Source organism: Coturnix japonica, chromosome 8, assembly GCF_001577835.2.
Source record: "Coturnix japonica isolate 7356 chromosome 8, Coturnix japonica 2.1, whole genome shotgun sequence".
NCBI classification, from domain to species: Eukaryota; Metazoa; Chordata; class Aves; order Galliformes; family Phasianidae; genus Coturnix; species Coturnix japonica.
The window spans coordinates 24571226-24598660 of record NC_029523.1 but is presented as its reverse complement, the minus strand read 5'-3'; the positions used below and the strand labels follow the sequence as shown (position 1 = coordinate 24598660).

Genomic DNA, 27435 nt, shown 5'->3' with positions numbered 1-27435 from the left:
CTGGAGTGTATCTGATACTGAGATGTTACCTAAAGAATATTTTCTCTTCTGACTGTAAAATGTTATTTCCCATACCTATAAATTTCAGCTGAACCAAAAGAATGAACAAATACCTGCGGTGCTTCAAGGATTATTGAGAAATTGGTATTATCCCTTGGTTCTGGAGATCCGAGGCTGGTTTTTGTGTTGCTCGTATCCATACTATACATGTTCTTCTCCTCTTTGTTTTCTCCCTAAGCAAAGTGATCAAAATGAGAGGTGAGGAAAACAACATCAACAAAGAACCTAAAAGTTCACATTTTTCAACTAAATGGAAGAGGGAAAAACAGCCACTGGAAAAGGAGGTGGAAAAAAGGTACAGAAAGATAAAAGCCACAAATGGGTTGGGTAAAGAGAAGAGCCTTTAATCTTTTTAGTTATTAGTATATATATATGTATATAGTTTCAAAAATGCATAGGGAAGATGAATGCAAGCCTATGAAGAGCATTTTAATGGCCTTCCTACATTCTTATTTCACCACTCTGCTACCATTTTGAATTACAAGCACATTCTATCAGATGGTGCTTTGCCTCAATTCATCGTGCCTGCTTGTCCTTGAAAAGCAACACCACAGCCTTGTCAAGTCAACTCTTACCTGTTCCTAAGGCCTGATTCCAGAAAAAAAATTTCGACTTGAATTTACACTCTTGACTTCAAACACAGCACAGAATGAGAGAGAAAAAATCCAAGCGCTTACCACCAACGGTTTGCAGATTCCAAGAGAAACTCTTCCTGGGGGCACAGATTTCAACACCTCTACTGCCTCTGTCAAAGTTGAACTGTCTAAATACTTCTCATTTACAAACACCAAGCGGTCACCAGGTAGAAGCTCACCACCACGTTCAGCTACTCCACCTGCCACCAAAGAGCTGATCACGATGGCTGTTCTTGTTGGGTCCAAGGGATCCTGAAAAAGAATCCCCAGAAAGGTGGTGATTATTTTGAATGTATGAGGAGGAGTTAAGCACGTTCCTCATCTTACACAACCAAACTGAAGCTTGCTAACGCCTACAAAATGGACTGTCTACTAATACGGTCACAGCTTGGAGTTTACAAGAAGACAGGTTTGCAGCAGGCAAGGTATTCTGTCCCTATCTATTAAGAAATTATAAATTCTAAAGCTGACTGATGCCCTGCCTGCCCTCTTCTCACATGCAGAGAAACAGTCAGGCCAACCTGGAAATAGAAAGACAACACTGGCACTCAGCCACAGCTCTCTGTCCAGTCTGTTCTGTGTTAGCGTTACATAAAACAACCATCCTGCTTGCAATTCAAGAGCTTCATAGCAGCTAAATTTGTCTAAAAAAAAATTTAAAAAATCACTGCAAGATTAGAAATTTAATTAAAGTTATTAAAGAATTAAAGTTGCAACATCCAAGAAGCGGCACCGTGCATTTACTAAACCACTGCACTATTTCTGCTTTGTGAAAGACGCAAACAACTTAGAGAGAACAATTTATGTGTGAAGCTTCCCTGAGAACAGAAGAACAGAGGGTCAGTACCAGAAGAGTAACCAAGATCATTAATGAAGACACAGAACATTGCAGCGATGAATACGGAGGAATGAGAAGTAGGCAATACTATACATGTTGGAGAAACCATAAACTGATGCAAAGGTACCAGTTTTCATATGTTTTTTTTTTTTTTAATCTCTGCATTGTGTCAGATGCCATTTCTAGAATACATTCAGCCATTTAAAAATCTATTCTTAATCCAACAAAATTACAAAAAGTAATTATATTGTGGCAGGAAAACACAGATTTTTCTTTAATTTTTATTTTTTAATTAGAAGCCCTTTGTCTCCCCTTTGCTAAGTGCTCATAAAGTTCAGAAATGATCCTTGCATGCACTATGCCTTCAAAAGCATAATCATGTACTATCCTTTCCCCTCAGGACTTGCGTCTTATTCAGGGCATGGGAGGGATCCAAAAAGGCAAAATTCAAGTCACAAAGACCACCATGAATTTGCAGCTCAGCGTTAATTTGAAAACAGGACTGTTTTTCTCTTTTATATAACTCCATGCTGCTTTCCAAGTGAACATTTTTTTTTAAGGTATGTACAAACATATGAGGCAATGAACGTAATGCCTGCAAATTGGATGAAATTAGAGGAGTGAAATTAGAGTTCAGCAGGAAGAGCCATGCTGAAACTGAATTCAAGTAATATAGAAATAACTGGTAATAACTCTCCCCTGCTCCACTGCTTAATCCCCCCATTTTATAATCTTCACAAGCGCTAGGTGTCCGCACTGTAGGAACAGGCTTTCTTGCTGGTATCATGTCTCAATAATCAAGCCCAGCAACCTCCTTCTGCTGCACAATGGTGTTCTGCCTACTGAACGTGTGCCAGGACTCATGGGCTGCCCGACTGCTTGTGCTCAGACCTGCCTTGTGCAACACAGAGCGGAGAGGATTTCATTTGGTTCAAACACCAAGCTATGCATATTCTGTGTGCACTTGGGGAGTTACTTGAAAAAGAAAATAATAATAACAAAAAAGACAAATGCCAGAAGTCCAGAACAGTTCAAAGGTTAAAAGAAGATTAAAAACATTAGAAAAAGATTTGCTTTTAAAAGATCTAGATTTTGAAAATGTAAAGTTCCTGCTGCCTTGTGCACAGCCAGTTTTACCTGCCATTCCCAACCACATGTCCAACCATCTCGATGACAGCTGAGCACAAACACCCCCTTTAACACAGGCTTTCAAAATGTTTTGGATTTGGGGGGTTTCCTCCAATGCAAAACAAAAATAACCTTTTAGACTTCTTTGCCAAATCAGGACCATGTTAAGACAGCCATTTTTAAGCAAGGAGAACTGCTTACATTAGGAAGGGCTTTGCTAATAGAACTAACCCAGCAAGTTTATTTTTTATCACGGGTTCATCTTGCCATGCATGGCAAGCAAGGTTTGTGCTGGTTCCCTAAATGGGTGAATGCGCTCTCAGCAAAACTACACCTTTGCTGACATGACAGCTTTCACACTATGACTTTTGCTGGCTTAGCTATATTGATTTAAAAAATAATAATAATAATAATTGAACAAAACAAAACCAGCACTCATCTTCACTGATGCAGATAAGCTGACTAAATATTTGCGAGTGAATGACTGGTCCAGTAATTATGGCACTGACTGAGAATGTGGGAGAACCGGGTTCAAATCCTGTTCTGTCTGATCCAAAGTTTTCTTTTCTTTTGGTTCCTGACCAGAATCACTTGAACAGCACATGGGAATCTCACCACCAGCTTCTCCTATGCAGATCCTCAAGGTCAGTGGCCTAACCACCACATTTCTGATGACAAACGGTCCCGTTTTCACCTAAACTTTCACTGAAATCAAAACATTTTGGCATTAGTCAAATCAGTGTGTTTTGGTAGATTTAGTTTAGCTGAAGAAGTGTTCCAACCGACTCTAATCCTCCTGTTAAAATGAAAAATGACAGAGTTCCTGCAAATGCACACAGTTCCCACACAGCAGTGTTCTGAGAGCAGCACGGTTATCAGCGCTGCTTCGTAACACCTCATGTGCAGGAACATAGGCCATATATCAGAACAAAAAGCAGCAGAAGAAATCTTTCGAAAGGGGGCTGTATTAAAAATCGTTGATCAGGTGAACACAAAGCATGGGTTACAATCACACTGCTGTTTTCAAGCAGAGGGAGCTATTGTACAGGAAGAGAAGAGCGACGTAAACTGCACAGTGACAGGGTTAAGTCTGTAATGTGGGCACTGCTGTAAAAACCCCAAATGTTTGTTACCAGGACTGTGAATCACAACACTATTGCCACAAGAAATGTAACAAAAGCCACATGTGAAGACAGACCTACTCTGTTGGAAGGTGCAATCTTTTATATGTATTCTTTATAACTTCAGGGTGACTACAACTGTGGATTGCACCACGTTTTTCTTACCAAAACAAAGGAGCAGTGTTTTTCTGCAAACTTAGCATTACGATTTAAACTCGCCCAAATGCACTTAAAGAACAACACCTGCTAAAACAAGACAGCAAACACTGAATTCACATCTTGTAAACAGTGAGTGCACTGCAGTGCTGGCAGCAAGCTGAAAAACAGATTCTTTCTTTCCATACTAACTGTGAGAGGGAAGTTCAGTTGCAGAGAGCCTTGCCAGGCTCTGGGGCCACCTCCATGCTAACAGAGCAGCCAGAGCTATTCGAGGTCACAGAGCAACACTGACTGCACACATTTACCAAAGGCTTCTGGTTCATTTCACCTGGCTTATGGCAAGCCAGCTAATAGCAATTTTCAGTCACCAGCAGCCAGGTCTGTGTTTCAGTCTGCTCACTGGCTTGGATGTTGTTATAGGCTGGGAAGGAACCCCCAGCCCAAATCCAGAGCTGAGACATTGCTGTAATGGTACATTGTTGGAATACATAAGTGGCACAAAGTCAACAATTTAAGCAGGTTTTTATCTTTCCACACACATTTCTGCATTAGAACAATTATGGAATGAGTACATGGCATCCCTGAGTAGGCTGGTCATCTTAGAATGGGCATAAACCAGGACGGGAATGTATAGAGAGGAACTTTTAACTTCCGTTTATTGCACAAAAGAATCAATATTTATAAACAATGAGGAAAAGGAATCAGACTGGTACTTAAAACTATCAAGAGACAAAGCCTCCTCGCTCTAAGACGCCAACACAAACTTTTTTGGAAGAGGTAAAAAAATATAATAATAATAATAATAATAAAAACAATCCTGTTAAAAAAAAGAATATTTGCCACCTGAATTAACACAGTAAGTTGAGCGTTGCTGTGCAGAGCAGCAGCCCAAGCAAGGCCTCAATGCAGCCCTCTAAGGAACTGGGATGCTGTAGCCATCACTCTCCTGAGCCAATCACAGATTATATGAACTTGTTTAAAATAGTCACAATTCATTCATACTTAGCACGCCATATATTTAACTACATTGAACTGTAGTTCTTCCCTTCCCCCTACCACTCCTCATCAAAATCCACAAACGTTTCCTGGAGTCCAGGTGTCAAATTTTTCCCTTCCTTCTCAGAGCCTCATTTGTTCTGGATCCATTTAGCAGCACTCAGAGTCAGGCAGGGGCTGCAGCCGCCGCTGCCTCTGGGATCCCTGTATTCAAGGTTGCACGGAGCCTCTTAAAAACCTGAATTCTGCAAATATGTTAGGAGCCCCAGGAGCATCGAGTTAACAGAGCCCTGCGTGCAACATTGTTGGGGTGTGTAATTTCACGTGGCATTGAGAGAGAGGCTGAGCAGAAGCACTGAGGGTTCACACTCAGCTATTAAACAGAGCTCCTTGAGAAACACAACTGGAAACATAACCAATGCAGATCACCTCTGTCCATCTTCCTGGAACATGGAAATGCTGAGAAGGGGCTGTCGGCATCCCTGCGAGCGCTGAGCTTCCCACAGCAGGCCCCAGAGGGCAGCACCGGCCCGGCCCACAGCCCACCCTCAGGCTGCAGCTCGGAGCCCCTCGGCCCGCAGGCGATGTGCTGGGGCTCTGCTGGGTGCAGGCGGCTACCGCATTGCTGGGGTCTGGTTGATGTTTTCCTGCTTTAAAGGCTCCTATGGAAATGTAAGGCAAAGCTGCGGGTGACTGACATTTACTGCACAGAGTCACTCTCACTCACTTGCAAGCTATATTAGTTTTGGCATCATTTAAGATCTAAATTCAGCTAGCCCGACTTCCTAGAATGTTTTAGCTTTCTTCGAGCAACAAACTGCCTGCTGCCACACAAACACTGCTCTGAAAACACACATCAAAAATAGCATGGCAAAGAATCCCAAAAGAAACAGTTTGAAACTTTTTTCCCTGTACCAATTTTGATTTATCTGAACAATTTTACAAGTGCCAATTTGTATACTTGCGAGGGAGCCAAAACAAACACATGTTAGAGCTCAGAGGTCAGAGCAGCTCAGCTTCATTACATTTTGCATGGGACCACTTCCAGGTCTGACATACATATACATATTTAAAACCCTCCAGTCTGCAGTCTCACTCAATCTCTGAGTGAGATACCAGACTGAGAGCTTCCCAAACACAGCACTGCAGCATACTGTACCAGGAGCACACAAACATCAACAAGCAAAAGGACCAGGCAAACGCCTTCATGTTCATCTTACTGTTTAGGTAAAGCAAAGGCAGAACAGTGCACAAAGTCATTTATGTGTATGCTCAGTGTTGTGACACCATTCCTGATACTAATCCATGCTCTCACTTGGTGCAGCGTGGCTTGCTGCCTTTGCAGAGCCGTCCTCTGCATGTATACCAACAGCAGGGTACGAGAGGAAAGAAAGAACAAAATCACTTCCCTTCCAAAGCCATTAAGCACTGCCATACTGAACAGAGGAGAGATGGAACCAATGATGTATGAAATCCAATTCTCTCCCTCTGGTGGCCTCAAGGAGACTTCAGGTCCAAACCTCATCACTACCAGCAGAGTTACAGGTGTTGGTCTTAAGAACTGCCAAAGGTACCCTAAGGCCTAAAAAAACCTTCCTTGAGAAAGTACTCTGTTATTGTTAGATCCACTGTTCTTCAAGTTATTCAAGGTATCGTGGGCAGGCAGACAAATGTAAAGCATTTAAGACTCCTTTCTGCCTCTCCCATTCCTGTTAGGCTGAAGTCAGCAGGACGACTTAGAAAGAAGCGTACACAACATAAAGAGCTGCTGGCTGTACCAAACAAACACAAGCTGATGTGCTAAAGTAATACTAACTTAAATACAGGAAGGCATCCAAGGAAGATGAGTGAACTTTGTTGTGGTGTCAGGCAAAGCACTGGATAACTATTGATCCACAGTAAGGGAATAAAGCAAAGTATTTCAGAAGCTCAGGGTTGCAGCCAGCATTAATCAAAACTTCTGTGGTGGGAAATGTTAGCAAAGAAACAGGAACTCGCAGAGGAAAGGAAAAAAAAAAACCAAAACAGAGCCACACCTAAAGGAGAAGAGATAACAGGAAAATAAGTGTAAGTGACACAATGATTTCCCACACTGGGCTTTCACTGCCTGCCATCTGAAGTCACGTAGGCCTGCAGCAAGGAGCATGGTGGCCAGCTGACATGCAAAGCAGCGCAGGGCTGGCAGAGCTACAGCAAACCCCACACAGCCAGAGCTCATCTGCCCAGCAGGTACCTGGGACAAAAGTGCCTCCAGAGAACGATCAAAAGAAAAAGCACTTGCTCTCTACTGCTATCCTCAAATTATAAGATGAAAGATAGGCATTGACTATGGCAGTTCTGAAAGTGGCACTGTGCAGTGGACTCCCGCGCATGTCACTATCTTTTAATTTATCAAACTTTTCAGTCAACTTAAGGTTTCATCCACCTTTCATATTTGCTCTCAACAGAGCTAAAGTCACAGGGATTACATTCATTAGTCTCTTAATAGCTTAGACTTTCAGACTTCCAGCTCCAGAAAAAACACACTGAGTGCTGACTACAGGGAAAAGCCATAGAGATAAGGGGGAAAAAAAAACAAACCCAACTCATAAGGAAATGGAAGAAAGCCACTGTGTGATGAGATAAAAGGAGGGATAAAGATGCGTGGGAATAAAGAAAAAACTACCAACATGCCAAGGGAAAAATTGCAACCTGCATAACTTCCAGCCAATGGTCTTAATGCACATACTGAGTTTGATCAGCTTTCAGATTCAAACAGTCCACTCAGACAGCCAAGCAGGCACTTCCATCAGGTAGGTGTGCTGACCTCAACACTGTTAGCCCACGGCAGTGCAGTGAGTGTTTTCAGACAGAGCAGAGCTCTCTGCATGGAGACCCTGTATCCTGAAGAGCAAACACGTGAAATATGGAAAGTTTGCTACAGAAAATACTTCAGAAGAAGCACATTGAGACAGAAGATTATGTTTGTTTTTTTCTGCAATTAGAATCTGCAAACCGTGATGTGGGCCAAAGAAAGCTTGCAACAGTATGGATGGTGGAGAAGACAGAATGGTGGGCAGAAAGATTGCTGAGAATTTCAAGGCCACTATGAAAAGCAGGGAGAGCAAGCAGAAGAGCTCCGAGTCTGACAATACTACTTGGATGTAGGGGAACGAGACACCTTCCAGAAGGGTGAGGTATTAAGAAAACAGAATTCCTCATTACTTCCTTGAGATTTCAGAAATCTTCACACTTATCCATCAACACACACCTCAAATCTCATCAGTTCAGAGCAACAGGTTCAGAACTGCCTGGGTTGAGCTTTTACGTGCTCCTCCATCTCTCCACGCTCACTGAAAGACCAGCACAGCTTTCAGATAAGCAGCAGTCGATTACAGAGCTTCCTCTGGTCTTGTCTGAATTTTCTTACCATTGCTGAGACTTGCGAAGTGTTTATCATAGAAGAGTCTAACTACAGTTTTGGCCCTTTAAATTCTCGCCTTCTTTTGCTGGCAGAAGACATCTGTGGAATAATAATGAATTTCCTTGGTTTGGGGTTTTATTTGTTTTGATTAAAAGCTATTCTTTCTAGCAGGAAATGAAAAAGAACAACCAGATTGGTAGAACATGGGAGAACAGGGAAAACTTTTCTAAAGGTTCATAATATACTGCTTAGCTTTTATTTCAAGGATGTGCGACAAAGCAAAGAAGACCAGAAGTTCTAAGTAACACTCCGGTTTTTCCACAGACTCAGGTACCATCCCCATTTCTGGTTGCTGCAGCTCATAAAAGGCAGGGTCTGTGCAGGACAGCTGCCCAAAGCACACACTGTGCATGAGATTCCTTCCTGCCTTCTCCCTCTAAGTGAGGCTGCTGATTCCCTCAAGCCCAAGTAGAGGGTATACCCGAGCCTCAATGTATCTCCCTGTACCCACATTCTTCACCTTGTTCTTTTCCTGTGCATCTGTCTGTACCTCATGCTGGGATACGTAGTCTCTTTGATTTCTTACTGAAGTGGTTTTTGGTCTCCCAATGCCTATAGTACTGTTGTACTGATGTTTGGAAACCACCGATCACAAACACCCTAGAAACTTCACCAGGAATGTGCTCAGATGCATTCAGCAGCTCTTCAGTCCTGAAAAGTAGTATTTAAGCTGAACTCCAAGAGAATTTTTCAAAAAGCTACATTGAATTCAATTCATGACACACTATTAAGAATTATTTCACAAATGAAGCAGCTTAATATGATTTAAAGGATGCAGAACTTTCCCATAGGGGGAGAGAAGCAAATCCTCTGTGAGATGAGTACCAACACAGTCGGTACCGAGGCTTATGGAACTTTGATGTTAATGAATGTGGATGGGTTGTAGAGATGGGAGAAAAGCAGCCTTTATCAGTTTTCCCAGTACCAAGCTGATAGCCATTGTAAAACTGCTTTTTAATACAGCTGTGCAGCTTTTGCTAGCAAGCCACAGGTTTCCATCACATGATCAGGTGAAAATGTGCTTAACAAGGACATGAATATGCTCCTTTGTTCATAACAAACTTATCACAAGACAGACAAAGCTCAAATTATCACAAGAGGGCGAGTGTTTAGCTAGTGACTCGTCAAAGCATTCCAGCCATCTCACTGTCGGATAGTCCAAAAGAGAAAAAAAGAATAATCTGGTTGGATACCACCTTCTACGAATAAGTCAGACTGCTTTTTTGTCGTTCTACATCTGGAGTCTGTTTGTTTGGGGCATAAAGAAACGAGAAAAGATATTTGGGGACGCTTAAATTGCTTCACTTCCTGTTGTGAATGACTGCGAGTGATTTTGTTGTAAAAAAGAAAACGATGGTTTCTCATGGTCCCTGGGAAAAGGGCAAAACATAACCTGCTGAATGTGCAGCAAGAAAGACTTTAGTTCAACACTAAGAAAATACTGGTAATGATAATGAAGATAAGCCCAGGAATAAGAAGATTGTGGAGTCCCTATGGCTAGATCAAAGTGAAAGCCCGCTAAGCACTGACCCAGGAGGGTGAAGGCAGGCACACTTCACGCTGATCCAGGTCCGGGTAGCACAAGGCTCATACAGTGTGGATATGCCTGTCACTTCTTGCATGGAAGGGCAGTCGTTTGCACCCACATTGGCACAGTTAACCCTGCAGTCTCTTGCACCCCACAGATCAGTGGGGTGGCAGTGCCTGGTGCTGGGCCTTGGCTTTCAAGCACAGCTTGCAGTGAAGCAGCATCTCATATAAGCAAAATGTCAGCCCTCTCTACTCCAGCCCTGATCCTCTCTGGTGTCACACACTTTAAAACAGCTGCTTTAAAATACTCTGACTTCAAAGTACAGTAAATTAAGCTCCACATAGAGTCCATTCAGCTTTTTGTTTAATTTGATAAAAGCTCATCAGACCATTCAAGTTCCCTTCTAGTCAATACCAACTCAAGAAATCTGCAATTCAGCTACCTGTGGTTTTTCCAATATTTCTGTAAAACATTACTGACAGAATCTATTTGCCTGCATGCACTGGGTCTTTGCTGAACACTGTTTCAGGGCTACTCAAAGCACCCTTAATACTACTGCAATCACTTCAACCTTTAAAAGCGTGTGAGTTTTTCTTCCTCTCACCCTACCTCCTGCAATGACCGTCAGTTTTATGTGGAATTTCTCCTGTATTTCACCTGCTGACACATCATGCCCTCTTCCATTTCCCACTTCTTTGTAAGAAAAAGGGTTGGGTCTCAGTAATGATGGCTCAGTTCTTGACTTGTTGGCTGGAAGGTTTAGCTCCAGGCTAGGCAAGGTACTTACAAGCCTAATGCTTTTACATCTATTGGTGCAAGCCTTCACATCAGTTGGTCCCAAAGCACTCTACAAACAGTGCACCGGGTCCCCCACTCACCATCAAGACCTACTTGCCGCTAACTGTGCCAGCAACACTACATAAAAGTTAGTTAAGAGGTGAAAAAGACAGCAATTTCTCCAAGTGAAGTTACAGGGAAATTAAGGGAGGTAGAGTATATTACTTTGTGGAGGAATTGGCCAGAGGACTGAACAGCACACCTTTTTAATGGCCAGGAATGGGGCAGGCTCCTTGTTTGAGGTAGGATGACCAACAGGAGGTTGGTCTGCTGCTGAGGCCCCTGGGGGCTGATGATGCTGTATCAGCCAGGGAAGCACTTGGAGCCCACCAGCAGGGATGTGCAGCTCCCTCTGCAAGCCTGTCACCTATATGTTAGTAAGAAAAGTCAACACCTAGCTTTGACAGGATCCCAACACAGCAGCCAAAAGAGAAAAATACAAAGATTTCACCCCAATAATTCTTTGATGTTTGCTATTCTAAATAAGCCATAACACTCCAGGGGAAAAACAAAACAAAACAGTGAAACTGACCATTTCAAGAAATACACCACAAGACCAGCCCTCCTCTTCCAGTGCTAACCTTGCCAGCAAGAAACCAGTCACAAAGATTTTAAGATCTCCTGCTATATAATGAGAAATAAGGACGTTCAGCAGAAGAGAAAAGAAGATCTTTTTATTCAGTCATCATGTGAAGCTAAATAGTAACCTACACAAATACAGCCTTCACAATAAAAAGACAATATCTAATCCATTTATTTAACAGAAACCCAAAGTTTTAGGAACAACTGAACAGTCTTTCAAAGAGGACTGTAATTAATTAATGAGAAGGTTCTGTCTTGAGCACTTAAATCCCTCAAGACAGAGGAAAGAAAACACAGGACAAGGTAGTGATACTATTGATTATGCATAATTGGTATAATTAATTTGTAATTAGTTCATTAAAATATATAGGCATTGGAATTATGCTTGTACATTTCTGGGAATATCCCGTAAGTCACTTGGGATATGCTTATCATTTATTTGATAGATGAGACATTATTAGAAAGACAGCCCATTAAAAATTCATACACCAGAGTAATAATTTCTCCATCTCAGCATTCAGTTTTCTAAGTACTCAGATGCCTATTGTACTTCACTAAGAATTGTTATTAATACTGTCTTCCCAGGGCATGACATGGGAACTGCAGCACTTTAGACAACTGAAGCAGGATATCCAAGTTTTGAGAAAACAAAATGACTAAAAGTAGAAATGATGAACCGTGAGAACATTCAGCACCATGTCTCACTTTGTAATCAGAATTAAGATGGAAAGGTAAAAAGCCTTGTGCTTTTAACTGAGTACTAAACATCCGTGGAAAGCAGTATGAAGATGCTTCCACAGCACCACAAGCAGCCTGGTCTCTAATTAGCATTCTTTCACTTCTGCAGCACATCTGGCACTGCTCACTGTCATAACAGACCCCAGTGCAAACACATCTGTATGAGCAGGATTTCAGGGGTTCTTAAACCCTGCAGATAACAGTCACCATTCTCCCATGAGAAGCAACTGAAGCGGGTTGGTATACACTGGTACTTCAATAGGATTTCTAAGATATTACCATATCTTGACATAAGTGGAAAGTAAGAAAGAATAACAGTACATCATGGTTTTTATCCTGTTGTGCTGCTTTAAATATTCCTACCAATCTTTCTGAAGCCCTACTGCTATTTCTGAAGTTCCATTTCAACCAACAGCTACAAAAATATTTTGATCTTAAAAAAACTCAGGACACAGTTACATCACCTCCAAGTTGGGTACACGAAAAGTACATTTCCTAAAACTTCCATAACAGAAAGTCAATCTGAGTGTAATTCTCAGCACTGAGAGGGCCTTCTGTTCAGATTCACCTCTCACACAGAGGGTGGTGACACACTGGAACAGGTTGCCCAAGGAGGCTGTGGATGCCCCATCCCTGCAGGCATTCGAGGCCAGGCTGGATGTGGCTCTGGGCAGCCTGGGCTGCTGGTTGGTGACCCTGCACACAGACCCCTCAGACTCCTCTTTCCCAGACTAAACAGCCTCAGTTCCCTCAGCCTCTCCTCACAGGGCATATTCTCCAAGCCCTTCACAAACCTTGTTGCCCTTCTCTGGACCTGCACCACCACCTCCATGTCCTTTTTGTACTGAGGTGCCCAAAACTCAACCCAGTACTCAAGGTGAAGCCTCACCAATGCCAAGTACAGGGGCAGGATGACTTCCCTAGTCCTGCTCACTACACCATTCCTGATACAAGCCAGGATGCCATTGGCCTTCTTGGCCACCTGGGCACATTGCTGGCTCATATTCAGCCAACTGTCCATCAGCACAACAAGGTCCCTTTCCAGCCACTCTCCCAAGCCTGTAGGGTTGCCTGGGGTTGTTGTGACCAAAATGCAGGACCTGACACTTGGCCCTACTGAAACTCACACAGTTTACCTTGGCCCATCGATCTAGTCTATCCCATTCAAATTTGTCACAAGGTATGAATCTCTTCTTGCAAAGCAAAGTCTCAAAAATGATTTTAAAAGGGTAATTGTAAAAAGAAATGTTGAAAACAGAGTTGGATCTCCAGATCCTTTAAACTACAATTAAAAGCTCCACTGTAATTTCATGCTACTCAGCAACATTTCTTTGGCATTTCTGAACAGTCTCCCAGTAACCACATAAATTTTTGCCCTCTCCAATCTAGCATGGACAATTATTTGTTTTCTCTGCCCTGCACTCAAGAATACGATGGATGTATTTACATAAGTGCACACAGTCACAGACATCTCCATATAAAAATTAATCTGCAGATGATGAAAAGAGTAAAAGATCTAAGAGGCAAATCCCAAACAAAAGAGCATACTTTATACATAAATATCTTGAAATTATAAAGATCTGAGATTAAGTGGTTTACCACTCATTTAGAATTGATTAGAATGCATTTAAATTTAGCTGAAAGTATCACAACATTGCTCATGTATTTGCATCTGTGAATAAGTAAATAAAAAGCCTGTTATTAAAGCCTTCATTAATTCTGATTATATGAGAACTTAAAAGCAAATCTGTGTATTACTGCTCTGTAAAGACTCCAAGCAACTCTACAGTAAAGCTGGCACTGTAACACAACATGTGTCAGTGAAAATGACTAACAGGATCTATTTTCAGTAATCTTAAATCACACTGGTAAAATATAGAATTAATGGTTTTGCATAACATTTCAGATTATTTTTTTTTTTAATTCATTCCCAATGCATGTTGTATTGTATCAAAAATATAATTGAATTTTATAGCACTTGACATTTATTTGCAACAGTTGAATACATTTTATTAGACTACAACATTCAGGCAGCATTCAGATGTGATGTGAGTATTATTACGAGGAGCAATCCAACTATTTTATTCCCTTCTAAGTATGATGGCTGGATGTTAAAAATATGTCACTTTGACTAGAAAGATTAAGAACATTTTATTCTGAGTTAGGATTTTTAGTTTCTATAAAGCAGTATTTTGGAAAGAAAGACTAATGAACTTTAGAAGAATTTTCCCACAATTGAAGATTTCTCTAAAGAGTTCCATTGTTACATATATATCTTACTCCAAAATGTTTCTTGGAGAAATCAGTTTTAAACTACAAATGGCTCTGGAATGTCAATGTATATTCAACATACTAGTTTAAAAGTTTGAGCAGGGACACATAATTGAAAAACAAAACAAAATAGAAACATTAATTAGGTTCTTCAGGCTCTAATCTTACACTAATCACTTAAAGCATATTCGAATTTACATAAACATGAGTTTGTTACACCAGTTCACCTGTCAGCCCTGACATTCCCTTTTGACTGTGAAGGACAGTTGTGGCAAAGCTCCACCCCTGTCAACTTTCCTCCAAAATCTGATAGCTTTGCTTTTGAGGCTTGATTCAATGCCTGAAATGGTGAATCTTTATAGGACCAGTGTGTGACCACAAAGTGCAGGCACATACTACATTTTATGAACAAAATGCTTTAAGGCAATAAGGAGGAAAAAGAAAAAGACTCATTAAATGTGGTACATGGAAAACGACGTTGCAATACCTAAGAAAGTTTTCTTGCACTCTCATAGTTGAGAAGTCATTCTAAGTTAAAATAAAACAAAAACAATCTTCCCCCAGCATTTCGCCGTTAAACTTGGAGTTATGAGGTAGAGTTTGATTAAAGACTTCGCACTTTATCACGTCCAATAGTCAGGCTGGTTTAGAACAAGCTCTACGCTATACTTTATTTTTAGTTTTAAATTACTTTTCCCTACACAGTTTCTTGGCCCAAGTGCCAAGTTGATTACCCAGTATTCTACGTCATGAGATATTTTAAGGCAACATATTAAAAAAAGAAAAAAAGAAAAAAAAAAGATTGAAGGATTTTTAATATTTAATTGCACAGAAAAGTGTACCTGGTAATCTAAAATGCTGAATCCTAAACCATTTTTGTCTTTCTCCAGTTCAATAATTTTCACATCAGGAGACCATAACGCTAATTCCCCTTCTTCTTCTTCTTCAGGATTAATGTTTTCCTCAGGTTTCACCTAAAAAAAAAAAAGATGACTCTAGGTCAAATTCTATGCTTTGCAGTTATTTACAAGCACCACTAACTCAACATTTGATTATCATTAATGGCTCATACATGCCCTAGAATATGTTTTTTTATTGAAGCAGAACTTGATTGAACACTATGAGTCCCACTTCAGACATGGTACCTTCTCCAGCTCCATGCCTTGGATACTACCCTGCAACTATACTGTGCTCAGAGCAGTGGGGCCCAGCCTGGCATATAAACACCCCTGTATTAGTCAAATCAGTTGCAGCAATATTACTAACCTTTCACATGTTGATGAACTTCAGCTGTCCAATTAGATGCATAAAGAAAAAATAAATATCTTAGCATGAAAGATTTAACCAACTATAGAAACATACTGGAAAGACCTAGTGATAGACATGAGCTGACACTTGTGTCATTTAATATGTAGACAAAAAATAGTTCTTAAATTGTAACTATACAAGTCATATCTACTTTGAAAGAACAGTTTCTGACTTCTACACCTCATAACAAAAAAATTATGAAAGAAGCACAGCTACTCAATTTCATCATGTAAAGACAACTTCCAAATACATCTATGGTTATCTAAGTACATATTCCAAAAAGGCATCCTTGTTGGCTTTTTTTTCCTAACTTATGTTTTAATCTAGCTCTGATTTTACCAGTTAAATCTTTACAAACTATCAAAACAATTGCAACTTCACACCGTTCTGACTTTATTTCTCTGTACAAATATGCTTACTGCACAGAGCACATCCACGAAGCAAAAAGAAGGATTTCTTCTTCCACACACTCTTCTGTCTTATTTTCTCAAAAGAAAGTAGAAATATTCTGAGATTACTCCTTTTCATTAGAGACCTCTTTTCATCCAGTACTGTCTTATGACAAAGATGCGTAACCAGCAGTAGAAAGAATTCAATAGGATGCAACATCAAAAACACACCAGAACAATTCTTTGTGCAATGGAAAGGTCCTTTTACACAAAAGGTTGGATACTGTGCTCCCCTATTCTTCCATAAAATGCCCATATTTCATTTTTAACTCTCCTCCCAGAAATCCTACCTTACAGGAAATTAGATCACAAAAGATGAGAAATCAAGGTGTAAATACTTGTTATAAATAGGAACAACCATTACATGTGTCAAGCTTCAGTTCAAGACTTTAAAGCTTCTGCAGTGGAAAGAAACATTAAGTTTAATATTTTTCCAGTTCTATTAAAAAAACCTTCTCAGAACATGGAAGTAATCAGCTAATGGTGGCAAGGATGTGATTTAGTATAATTCAAAGCTCTCACTCACCTATTAGGTGTAAGAATGATGAATAGGATGTACATAGTCAGCATGCTAGCTCAGTGATTTACCTACCTTGTATTTATAGTACAATGAAGTTTCTCCCTTTCAACCTGCATAAACTGCAATAAAAGTAATACTGCTGCAAACGTGAACTCTCTCTCAATGAAAAACCAGCAGACCCTTACAAGCCCAAAACGAGTCACAAAGGCAAATTCAGAAGACAACGAAAAAGTAAACTGGGTTTAAATACCTACAAATACATTTTAGGAATTTTAAGACTGAAAAGTCTGGACCAAACAACAACAAAAGAAAACAAGCGTGCCGTCTAGAAAGCTAAATTACTTTCTCAGAAACATGTGAACTTTTTTTTTTTCCTAATAAAAAGGGTGATCTTCATTCTATCCAACTAAACGACAAGAGAGGTCTACCTTTTGTTCTGGAGATGGAACTTTCACAGTGGGTTCATCCACAAGAGACTCACTGCCATCATCAAAAAGTCGCCGACAGCAAACCATTGTAAACGGAGGTGGCACTTCCTTTAGAAAAGTGATGGCTTCACGGCGTGATTTTCCATACAGCTGAACTCCATTTACCTACACAGAAAACACATATCCATACAGAGTTAATTAAAAGGGTATCAACCATGTTACTTCCATTAATTTTTGTGTACTTGCCTTTACTCAGTTGCATGTGGAGATCTTCTTTTACCTAGGGATTCCAGCAAAGCTTGCATTGTTTTGTTAACAAGTGCTCCTTAAGTTTATATACGTGCATTACTATGAATGTTCAACTTTTGACTTCTGCTACATGATCTCTCTGCTCTCTTCACCTTCTTACAATTCATTTTCTAGTCACTACTTTTACCAGTACAAACCTTTCTAGAGAGTACTTCATTCTCACTTGCTTTGTTAGGAATTGCCTATTTTTAATTTTTTTAAATTATTTTTTATTATTAGGCTTATCTATTTGAATTTAAAAAGAAATTTTCAGTTTTAAAAAATTTAAAGCAAATTAAAATTTTAGCAAACACAGATTTTGAGCTCCAATCAAAAACCTGAAGTCAAAATTACAATATCTTTCAGTTGTTTAAATTGTATCAAATTGGTTGGAACTGATATAGGCTGCACACAAAAAAATGCAAGAATGTTTATACAGAAGAAAACAACCCAATTACAGTAAGCAGTTAATCAGAAAACCCTGACAAAGGCTTAAGGTTACAATCCCACATGCTTTTGCGCTCCTCAGTGAAAACAGAAGACTATAAGGCCACTGTTAAATAATATTTTAATCCACAGAATCCTAAAAAAGTAATAACATTACTTTAAAAATGGGACACTACAGTTATATTTCCTCAGGAAAATAAAAAAACAAGGATGGATCCTCTTTTATATACTTGCATAATACACAGTATTGTGACAGTACACCTAACATGCCCCACACTAACAGCATTAAATACGAGCTACACAAACTGTCAGTGGATGTTGTAGGTGTCAATGTGAAGAGGTTTAACTGCCTGTATCTCAGAGCTCTCTTTGAGGTCAAATCTTCTCTCATAATCAAATGCCCAGCATGGCTGGATTTCAACTATTCTTCTACCAAATCTACTTCACAGCACAGAACAAACAAAAGTGGGAATAAATGAAGTTTTGGGTGTTTTGGTTCTTTTTGAAAAAATCCACATTGCACCACTGAAGTAGGTGAGCCTCCTGATCCTAGAAAATAAAGCATGTAGATCTGTACCCATGTGCTTGAGGCCAAGCCTACCCATGTACTTCACAGATCTCCCTGCTCTTTAGATGGACACAGTTTTTGTAAGATCACACAGCAAACTCGTTGCACACCATTATCAATCAGATTTTATTTCTTCTATCTTTTCTTTGCACGCTTTACAGTAGTTTAAACTGCTGAGAATCAGAGCTCCTCTCCTTCTAAAGAACACCTAAGAAGAAAATTCAGAGTGCTAAAGCTTGCCTGCAACACTGTAAGATGAACTGCCATGCTTTTCTCTGTAAGAACTGTATCAACTGCTGAGCTATCAGGCTATTCCATTAGTTAATTATTTAAGCAGAAGTATCTACGCGTAAGGATTTTTTAATGCATTGAGACTGGCAGTGCGGTGGAAAGTTACCAGCATTTCTCAGCATACTGTGATTGATGGAGAAGAGCTACTGCTCACTCCCAAGCAGACTTGGGGACTCCCATTCCTGCTTTTGCAGCTGCCAGAAATCGGCCTCTAGACACACAAGGTGCCAAGCACCCCCGTCAGTTACCACAACCCTCCAGTTAGTTGTGCTATCAAATAAGAGTCAGAGCAATTCCTCTCACAAAACTAGAAGGACACGAGGAAGCAATTTACTTCTAAAAAAGAGCACAATGAAATCAGCTAAAATTAGAGAGAGAGAAAAAAAAAAGAAAATACCATGTTTTCTATCATAATTCAAACACATCATTAAAAATAATCAGCAGTCAACCTCACTATATATTAAAGAAAATTCCTGTACTGATTGCATTTTAATCCCACTTGTATCAGGCCCAGGTAGAGCCGCTTGTTTGGGAAATGGGGCTGTCACATTTTCCATTGCAAACCCCTACTTAAAGGGATTTATAACTTGGCTGCAAAAACATACTCTGGGTTAAACCTGGCATATATAACTTTAGCCCTGGAGCACATTTTGATTCAGTTATTTTTTTTTTTCCAGCTACAGAAAAAGAAAATATATGCTCACTAGGTCTGGACATATCTGTGTACTTAACTGTAAATACACAGTAATAAGTAAAATTGATAAAAAAATAAATATACAATTAAAGTTTCCTAAATTACTCTGCAGCACTCTGCAGTTGCTTTTACCATTCAACTTTCTGTTTAGTGGCCAAGAAATTTAAATGACACTTTCAGCATTCCATTAATCTCTTCCTTCAGGAACCGAGATATCCTCCATTAAGCGATAACTGAAAGAGATGGTTTAGGTCCTAGTGATATCAGTATGAATTTTTGATCAACATCAAAGGGTGCACAACAAGTAAAGGCAATAGAGCAGTGCAGCTAACAAATTAATCTTTCAGAAGGCTTAACTCTGTTCCCATTGATGCCAATACATTGCTCTTTGCATCCACTAAAAATATTCAAAATATTTCATAAACAGTGTTCAATGGGAAATTAATGACTGTTTGCAGGCTGAGATGTTGATAGGTACAAACACAAAACAGATATTATTTTAATATGATTAAACGCATACTTTTCCTGAGCTGGTCTGGTTTGATTCTGATAACTCCAAATCTATCCCAGTACCTCTCTATACATATTTAAACAAACTGATGTACTACCTCTCAGACATTGATGCCTCTCAAGACTCAACAAGCAAGTTTAAATGCTTAACAGGAATTTCAGAGACCTCAGAAAACTTTTTTGAGCGTGAAAAATATTAAGAAAGATTATCCACCACGTAGAGTACAAAAGCTAATGCCCATTTGCTGAAAAGCTGAAGGAACACAGATACTTCTGCATTCAACACAAATATCATCTCTGCCCTTCTGATTCTCCACAATCACGTTAAATGCTTCAGAAAAAAAGCGTGATGTTACTAAGAGGTAACAAGGAGGCGCACAGGGGAGGAATTAAATGGCAAAGAAAAGGTGAGGCTTCCAGAGAGTTGCTCTGCTTTCACAATCAATTTGTTAAAATTAGTACTGCACACATAGCAACCAAATGAAAATTGAATACGAGTGTTTCAGAAAAGGCTTAAAAAACATTCTCCTTTTTTTCCCTGTTCATTTGTTTTACCTCTAGAAGTTCATCCTCCAGTTGCAGAAGACCAAGTGTTGCAGCAGGACCATCTGAAGCAATTGACGATATGTAATGATGTCCATCAAACGTGTCAAGCTCAACTCCTAATCTCAAAGTATGGATGGGTAATAGCTGCCAAAAGAGGAGACAACATGTAACTGTATCATAATATGAACATACTTAAGACTTCACAGCTCAAATTAACCATGGTGAAATTATTGTCTAAATTCACATGGGCTATGTTACAACACAAGTGTCCAGAATTATACAAACCATTTACACAAGTAAAAACAACCCGTGAATCATTTGCACTGTACTCTTACATAATGCTACCACTTGAAAAAAATGCAAGGGGGAAAAGCACCACTCAATAAGTCCATCCTACCCAAACAGTGAGTTTTGAAAAGGCTGACAGAAGTTCCATCACGACCATTTAACGCTAAAGCAACAACAACCCATCACAGCATCAGCTGCCTTGACCCTTGAGGATCCACACTACTTTCAAAGTAGGAAAAATATCCATGGTGTCCTCTGCAAATATCTAACCTTATTTCTGCAAGGTAAATGCATTGATTTTGCGTTAGCCTCTTCTCACAAGATCCCTTTTATTCTATACTTTTTTCCCCTCCAGAAAGCCTCTGATTGTTATCGTGTTTGTGCAATCCAGACAAGACAGCAGGAACCACAGCAACCCACGGTGAGGAGGCAAAGATGATCAGTATCATCTGCTCCTTCAGTTTGGCAAATTTCTGTTTTTTCTTTTTTTACTTGAGGTGAAACACTGACTCTCCGCCCGCTTGCCCAGTTTATTCTGGATGTTTAAAGCAAAAAGGAGTAATCCATTGATCTTCACCATTTCCTTGCATCCATACCTTATTCTGACTTCATGGTCTTTCTTCACTGAGACATCCTCCCAAGCACACAAATGCATCACTTCCAAACATTAGCTTTGCCTTTATTAGCATACATCCCTTGCAAGTCTATCAAAAGTTTCAGAGGGAAGAAATTCTAACATTCTAACTAGAAGGGCACTCCATCCCAAGGCTGGATACACTGAATCCCTGCACAGGATGATGACACTGTTAAACAGAGTTTCAACCCCTACTTCATTCCATAGCAACTTTCAGCAACTATTTTACAACTGAATTTCAATGCAATTAAGTACCCAATAAATTGAGGCTTCCCCAAAATTTCAGCTTGGTTGTTTTGTTCTTTCTTTTTTTAAAGGAACATTTGCCCATTGTACTACATTGTTGCTTTGGACCAGTCCAGCAAACAGGCAGACCATAAGCAGCCCCTGTTTGAAAAGAGCCTGAAAACTGAAATCACCTGAAATTTATGAAATAAACAAAAGTGGAATTTTGAGTCATAAATGTCAACAGATGCCATGAAGGAAATAATCATGCAAGTCTTACCTTTGAGTACTTCTGGAGTTCTGAGTCATCTGTTATGGGCATATCCACATTCACAACCTAAAAATTTATACAGCATGACTACTTTCAATAGCAGGACGATATTACATTGATGCAGAATCATTTTAAATGAGTGTTGGAAAATCCCTGATGCCCAACATTTACATTTCGCAATGTTCTGATTATGCTCTATTAACAGATTCAAATATTATCCTATTCCTGAAGCCTGAGCGACAATTTTAGTCGAGTCCAGTAATCCTCTATAAGCACAAAATGCCATTACATCTGACGCAAATACCCACACCAACTTGCCAATCAGAACTGGAAAGTACAATGGCCTAAATTATTACTCCAGGCTACAGTAGATCCACCCAACATCTATACTAAATCACTATCTTTTGCTGCATGTTTCTAACACAGCTTGAAATACGTGAGTTTAATTACAAATTTGAATACAAAATGAATCATACACAAAAAGTAGAAGAAATCCCTTCAGTCCATCTTTAAAAATAACAAACAACCCTAATCTGAATGCAATAACTAAAATGTTTTTCACCAACTTTCATGTGAAATTCTTCCTTAACAGAGTTCATTTGAAGCCATAGAAGGTTATTTATTCAAATTTTAATTGTTATCAGACAAAATCTGTAGGTTCAAGGATGGCTGAAGCCTGAGTCATGGACATGGAGATTTTTGGGAAGCCTGCTCTGTTTGTTAGATTGGAAACATACACAGCCTTGCAAAATTCAGGTGACTGTTTCCTTTCAGGCTCCCTTGGAAACTTCTAGTGTAACAAAGTATCTACAAAGTATCTACAACCTAAAGTCCCAGCTTTCCCTTTCAGCTTAACTTTAAACAAGGCTTCCAGAGCCCTGTCTTCCAGCACCTCAGGTATTTTTCCCAACAGACACAATCCATTTCACGTCCACTCAGTTGTAACTAAATGAATCTAGGACTGATAACTCCTCAGCCTGTCCATTCTCAGTTAGGTACTTGGCAACAAACACCACACAGCCATAAATCCCTATACAAGCTCCCAGGGTCTCCTTCCTTTCAACACGATCTCAGTTTTGCTCCTTGAGTTGCTACCAGAAAGGACTGGGAGCACAGAAGCCATGAGTGATGCTAAATCCTCTCATCAAACAATTTTCTCTGAAGAGAAAAGCTCCAGAGAAGTCCTCCAACTCACAGTCACCTTCAGGGTGAGTTTCAGGGGTGCTGAGCACAGGGGAGCCACCAGGCTGAAATCAAGCTAAGCATTGTTAATTAACACAGCCAAGCAGACCAGATGACAAAGACTGGAAGAACCAAAACCTGACTTTAATAACTGGGCATTGTAACAGCTCCCATTTTTAAAAGGAACAACTATTAGCGCCTTAACCACCACCAACACTAGATGGCCTCCAGCTGGGCCAGGGAAGGTTATTAAGAAGAATTTCTTCACATAAACTGGAACACGCTGCCCGGGGCAGTGGCAGAGTTGCTGGCCTTGGGGATATATAAGAGATGCAGATGCTGCACTCAGGTACGCAGCGTGGTGGTGGACGTGGAGCGTTAGGTTGCTGGCTGGACTCAGTCTTAGGGGTCTTTTCCAACCTAAGTGATCCTGTGATTTTCACTCCTGCCATTTTACTGGCAGCAGCTCAAGAATTAGAAATGCACAGTTTCACAAACTAAGCAGGTTTTCATCCTCTGTGGGAAGCACGATAGTGCTAAGGAAGAAATATCAGACTCTGGAAATGTAAGGATGGGAATACCAAGCAACTGAAGTGGGCAGCCAAACAGATTTATGACACCACGTACATAATCTTATTCGAACTTCAGATCTTAAAGGAGTGCTAATGGAAAGAAGCAAAGTGAGTTTCTCAAGACAATTCTTAAAGCTACTTTAAATCTTCCAGCGAGCGATTGGAATGATGGCTACTCCAAGCAGTAAAAATAAGTGTCTCTAAATCAACTGGACAAGCATTGCAAAGACAAACAGGGCATTTCATGGTGGCGGAGAGAATTTTTTAAGGCTTCAGAAGGAAGGTTGGCTGGAATTTCTTTTAATCTGTGCTCACTGGCTAACACAGCACTGAGGAGCAATAGTGAACTACCATTTCAGTCAAGTCCTTATGACAATTGATCACAACAATCATCTGCCTGGCAGTTATTTAACACAAGGTGAAGAAATATCTAATAGGCACCAGCACCATAAAGCTACATTACCTTGAATTACTTCCTGTTTTTCCAGTATGTTTGAAAATCATCTTTCCATCTTTCTAACCAAATCCTAAGATTCTTTGTGAAACATCACAATTCTACCTTGAAATGTGGCTTTATTTCTTTTTTTTCAGCATGCAATAAACTACACGGATTCTAAATAAAATCATAAGGATACCACATATTTTAAGCTTTTGCTGTGACGTAGATATAAAAAAACAGCCAATTTTCTTAAATCCCCATTCCTGTCTAGTATCCATGTAACAATTTAACAATAGTATTTATATAAACAGAATTTAAAAGAAGTATCAGCTATGCCATTTCTGTATTTCAGCCCTGATGCTAATGGAAACAAAGCCTGACGTTACTGATCTGTTCCAAATGCTGAACTGTTCTACAAACAGCCTGTAATGAGCTCACAAAGCTGTAATTTAAAAAAATAACATACATGAATGTAGTTTATTGAAAGGTAACATACCATAACTTCATATTCAGGGCCCAGCAGGTTTTCCCACTTGGACTTCAGATCATATGCTGGAGGGAATGGGGCTCTTCCTAAATACGAAGGGGAGGATTACATTTACATTTTGCATTCAGAAGTACATTTGCTTTGAAACACTCCCATAAAAATTCAGTGTAAATAAAAGATTATAGGAAATAATCATGCAAACACAAAAAGAAATTGCATTAAGCTGAGTCTATCACACAGTGCAAATCAAAAATGACTTTCTAAGGAAAACAATGCAAAATGTCAGCTACTGCTAACGTGTGATTTATTCAGCTGAATGGCAGGAGAGGTGATGCTTGCATTGACAAGATGTGAGTTCTGTACCGTATACTACTGTAAATAAATCATTCTTTCAGGCTGCAAAATAAATCTCACACGACTTCATAATTTGTTGCTATAAAAATGCATGCCACTACAAGGGACCATTATCTCCCACCAAAATGAACCCCCTTAAGAAGTAAAACACCTGACAAGATACTGCTGTTATCGTGGAGCTGTGTAAGCACTATGCAGTTATACGCTTTATTTATATGTTTGGCAGGTACAAAGGCTTGTCCAGTTTAATTAGGCCAGTAAGTAACATGAGCTTTAATATAAGCTCCAGTTCTAAACCAGTCTTCCGTGGGAACTTGCCTATCTTGACATTTATATCTTTTCAGCTTTCTTACTTATGCAACCAAGGCAGTATTACAGTCATGTAAGACAATTTGACAGAGCTAGACAGCATAAAATGACTGGCTGCCCTGCATTTGACCTCCTCCAGAAGCTCAGCACACATATAAAGTTCCAAGCTGAAGCAACGTTTAACTGGTAGGAATCAAACTCTAAAGCAAATTCCATCTAGCAGCTACAACAGCAGCAACTGGAGTCTGAATTACTGAAAACTGTTTTTTTTTTTTCCCCTCTGAATGACTGTAATAGTTTGTCAGATGTCTAGACAAGGCACAGACCACTTAGGACTGCCCATGTGTCACGTTGAAACTTAGAATGTAAATCACAACTTCACATTTTGCACACAAATGTGCAAGCAAAATAGCTGGGGTGGGGGGAAAGGGAAAAAAGGAAAGATTTTAAAGACATCAAGAAGCTCAGAACCAACCTACCAGGAAAAGCAAAGACACATGGGATGCCTAGCTGCCTTTACTTTCAACACCTTCATAGATTGCAAAGATAAAGCACGTAATGAGTATTCTGTTGCAAAGCTCACATCATCTTTGAACTCTGAAGTTTCCCATTCATTAAAAATAAAGATATAAAATTAACTTATACAACATAACAGTATTTCCTCCATCACTTTCTGTCATGTCAGGCAAATTCTGTCTGATCTGCACTGAGAAATTACATTGCTTACAGCCTAGGAACTGAGATTTCACTTGGGAACATCCAGTGTGCCTTTAAGCAACAGCCTCGAGTTGACTTAGATATTCAAGGATTCCAGCAATTCAGATGACTGTTTTCTGCCACTAAAAGAAACTCCACCGATCATGAAAACTTGGATGTTGGTTTTTTGTTTCTTTCTTTGTGTATTTAGATACAGAATACAGCTCTCTTTGAAACAGATTATCTTCTTTAGAAAAGAGAAAACAATTTGCACTGCAGTTAGGGAACGCGTCTTCAGACTTTTTCTTCCATTTGAATTTAATTGAAGTTTCTAGGGAGAAGTCTCCTTCATGAGCTGGGTTATCAAGCACAGACTGATCTCTATCATTTACTTCCTAAATGTTGCAAAAACAGAACATCGGTGCATCTTCCAACTCCTCCTATTTGCATAAACATTTAGGAACTAAAATTCCTCACTTTCTTTTCTATTTCCAAGCTTGAACCACATGACTTCAGAACCTGCAAACCCTGTGCAGTCAGATATGGATTCTAAGGCTCACCAGGAGCAATAAATCTTAGGGCCAGGTTCAAAGTTCAGTTCAGCAACTGTCAACTGCATTCAAACTGGCCTAAAACAGATTTCTTCATCACTTCCTAAACACATTACCAAAAATCTACAGGTTGCTCAGAACAAGTGCTGATGCACATCTCTATATGAAGTTTTCCTCTATTTCAAAAGCATTTGGAAGTCTCCGTGTGTAACAGAACTGTGGAAATGCAGGACGAACAGATTTGGATTAGATACATTTAATTTCATTGGTATCACTCAATTCACCTAAACGCTCCTTTTCCCCCAGACAGCTGTTTCCACGTGATAGTTAATAGAAGGCTTCTTTTTAGTTTCCCATCCAGCTGGACTTCTCCTGACCTGAGAAACGTACTACATCTTCTGGAATGTGCTTCAGAAATGAAAACGCTTCTCAGGGACAGCTTCTATTAGCAATAACTTTCAACATAATTACAGTCCTGTCCTTCTACCTGCACTCCCATACAGTATTTTTTTGGGTATTTTTTTCTGAACTGGAATCTTTTCTTCTTGTAATCTCCTCTGGATTTCATGAACTCACTACACAAGGACACGTTCTGTGCTCCAGTATATTTCACTAACACACTTTATCTTCCCTACCATTGGATGTTTTTCTCCAGCCATCTTTAAGCTCCTGGCTACTATCATTACCTCTTCAGATCCTGAGTGCTGCTGCAAGGCAAAAGAAAGCAGTTCTGCCCCGCTTGCAGCCTTTCAGATGCAGCTGTTAAGTTAAGCACCTTTAGCTGCTAGCAGAAAGTTTCAGGCCTCGTGCACGTTGCATCCTAAACCGTGTTGCATTTGTAATAGCACTGTTTAAGCACATTTTAGACTGGTCAGAATTACTATTTAATACCTCTCCAGGAAACACAGTTTAATAAGAATTTCACACAACTGGGCTTAAAAGGAAGCAATGCATAATTTATAAAACACACTTTTTACATTAGACTTTTAAAAGCATTTCCAGAGAACAGTCAGAGCCTT

At 39.7% G+C, this 27435-nt stretch overlaps 1 protein-coding gene and 1 long non-coding RNA gene across 7 annotated transcripts in view; one reads left to right on the top strand and one right to left on the bottom strand.

Moving 5' to 3' along the window:
* PATJ (PATJ crumbs cell polarity complex component) overlaps window positions 1–27435 on the bottom strand; it is a 137085-nt gene that overhangs the window by 86277 nt on the left and 23373 nt on the right. For all 6 annotated transcript variants that reach the window (XM_015870723.1, XM_015870722.1, XM_015870720.1 and 3 more), the window contains exons 13-19: window positions 24516–24592; window positions 21836–21892; window positions 20418–20552; window positions 17065–17229; window positions 15202–15333; window positions 738–947; window positions 114–233 (exon numbers count right to left, since the gene is read on the bottom strand). In XM_015870723.1, coding sequence (XP_015726209.1) covers window positions 114–233; window positions 738–947; window positions 15202–15333; window positions 17065–17229; window positions 20418–20552; window positions 21836–21892; window positions 24516–24592 — 896 coding nt within the window. The remainder of the gene's footprint in view (window positions 1–113; window positions 234–737; window positions 948–15201; window positions 15334–17064; window positions 17230–20417; window positions 20553–21835; window positions 21893–24515; window positions 24593–27435) is intronic.
* Window positions 1275–4079, top strand: LOC107317732. Its single transcript, XR_001557003.2, has 3 exons — window positions 1275–1656; window positions 1934–2093; window positions 3247–4079. It is a non-coding gene; the product is annotated as an uncharacterized LOC107317732 (long non-coding RNA).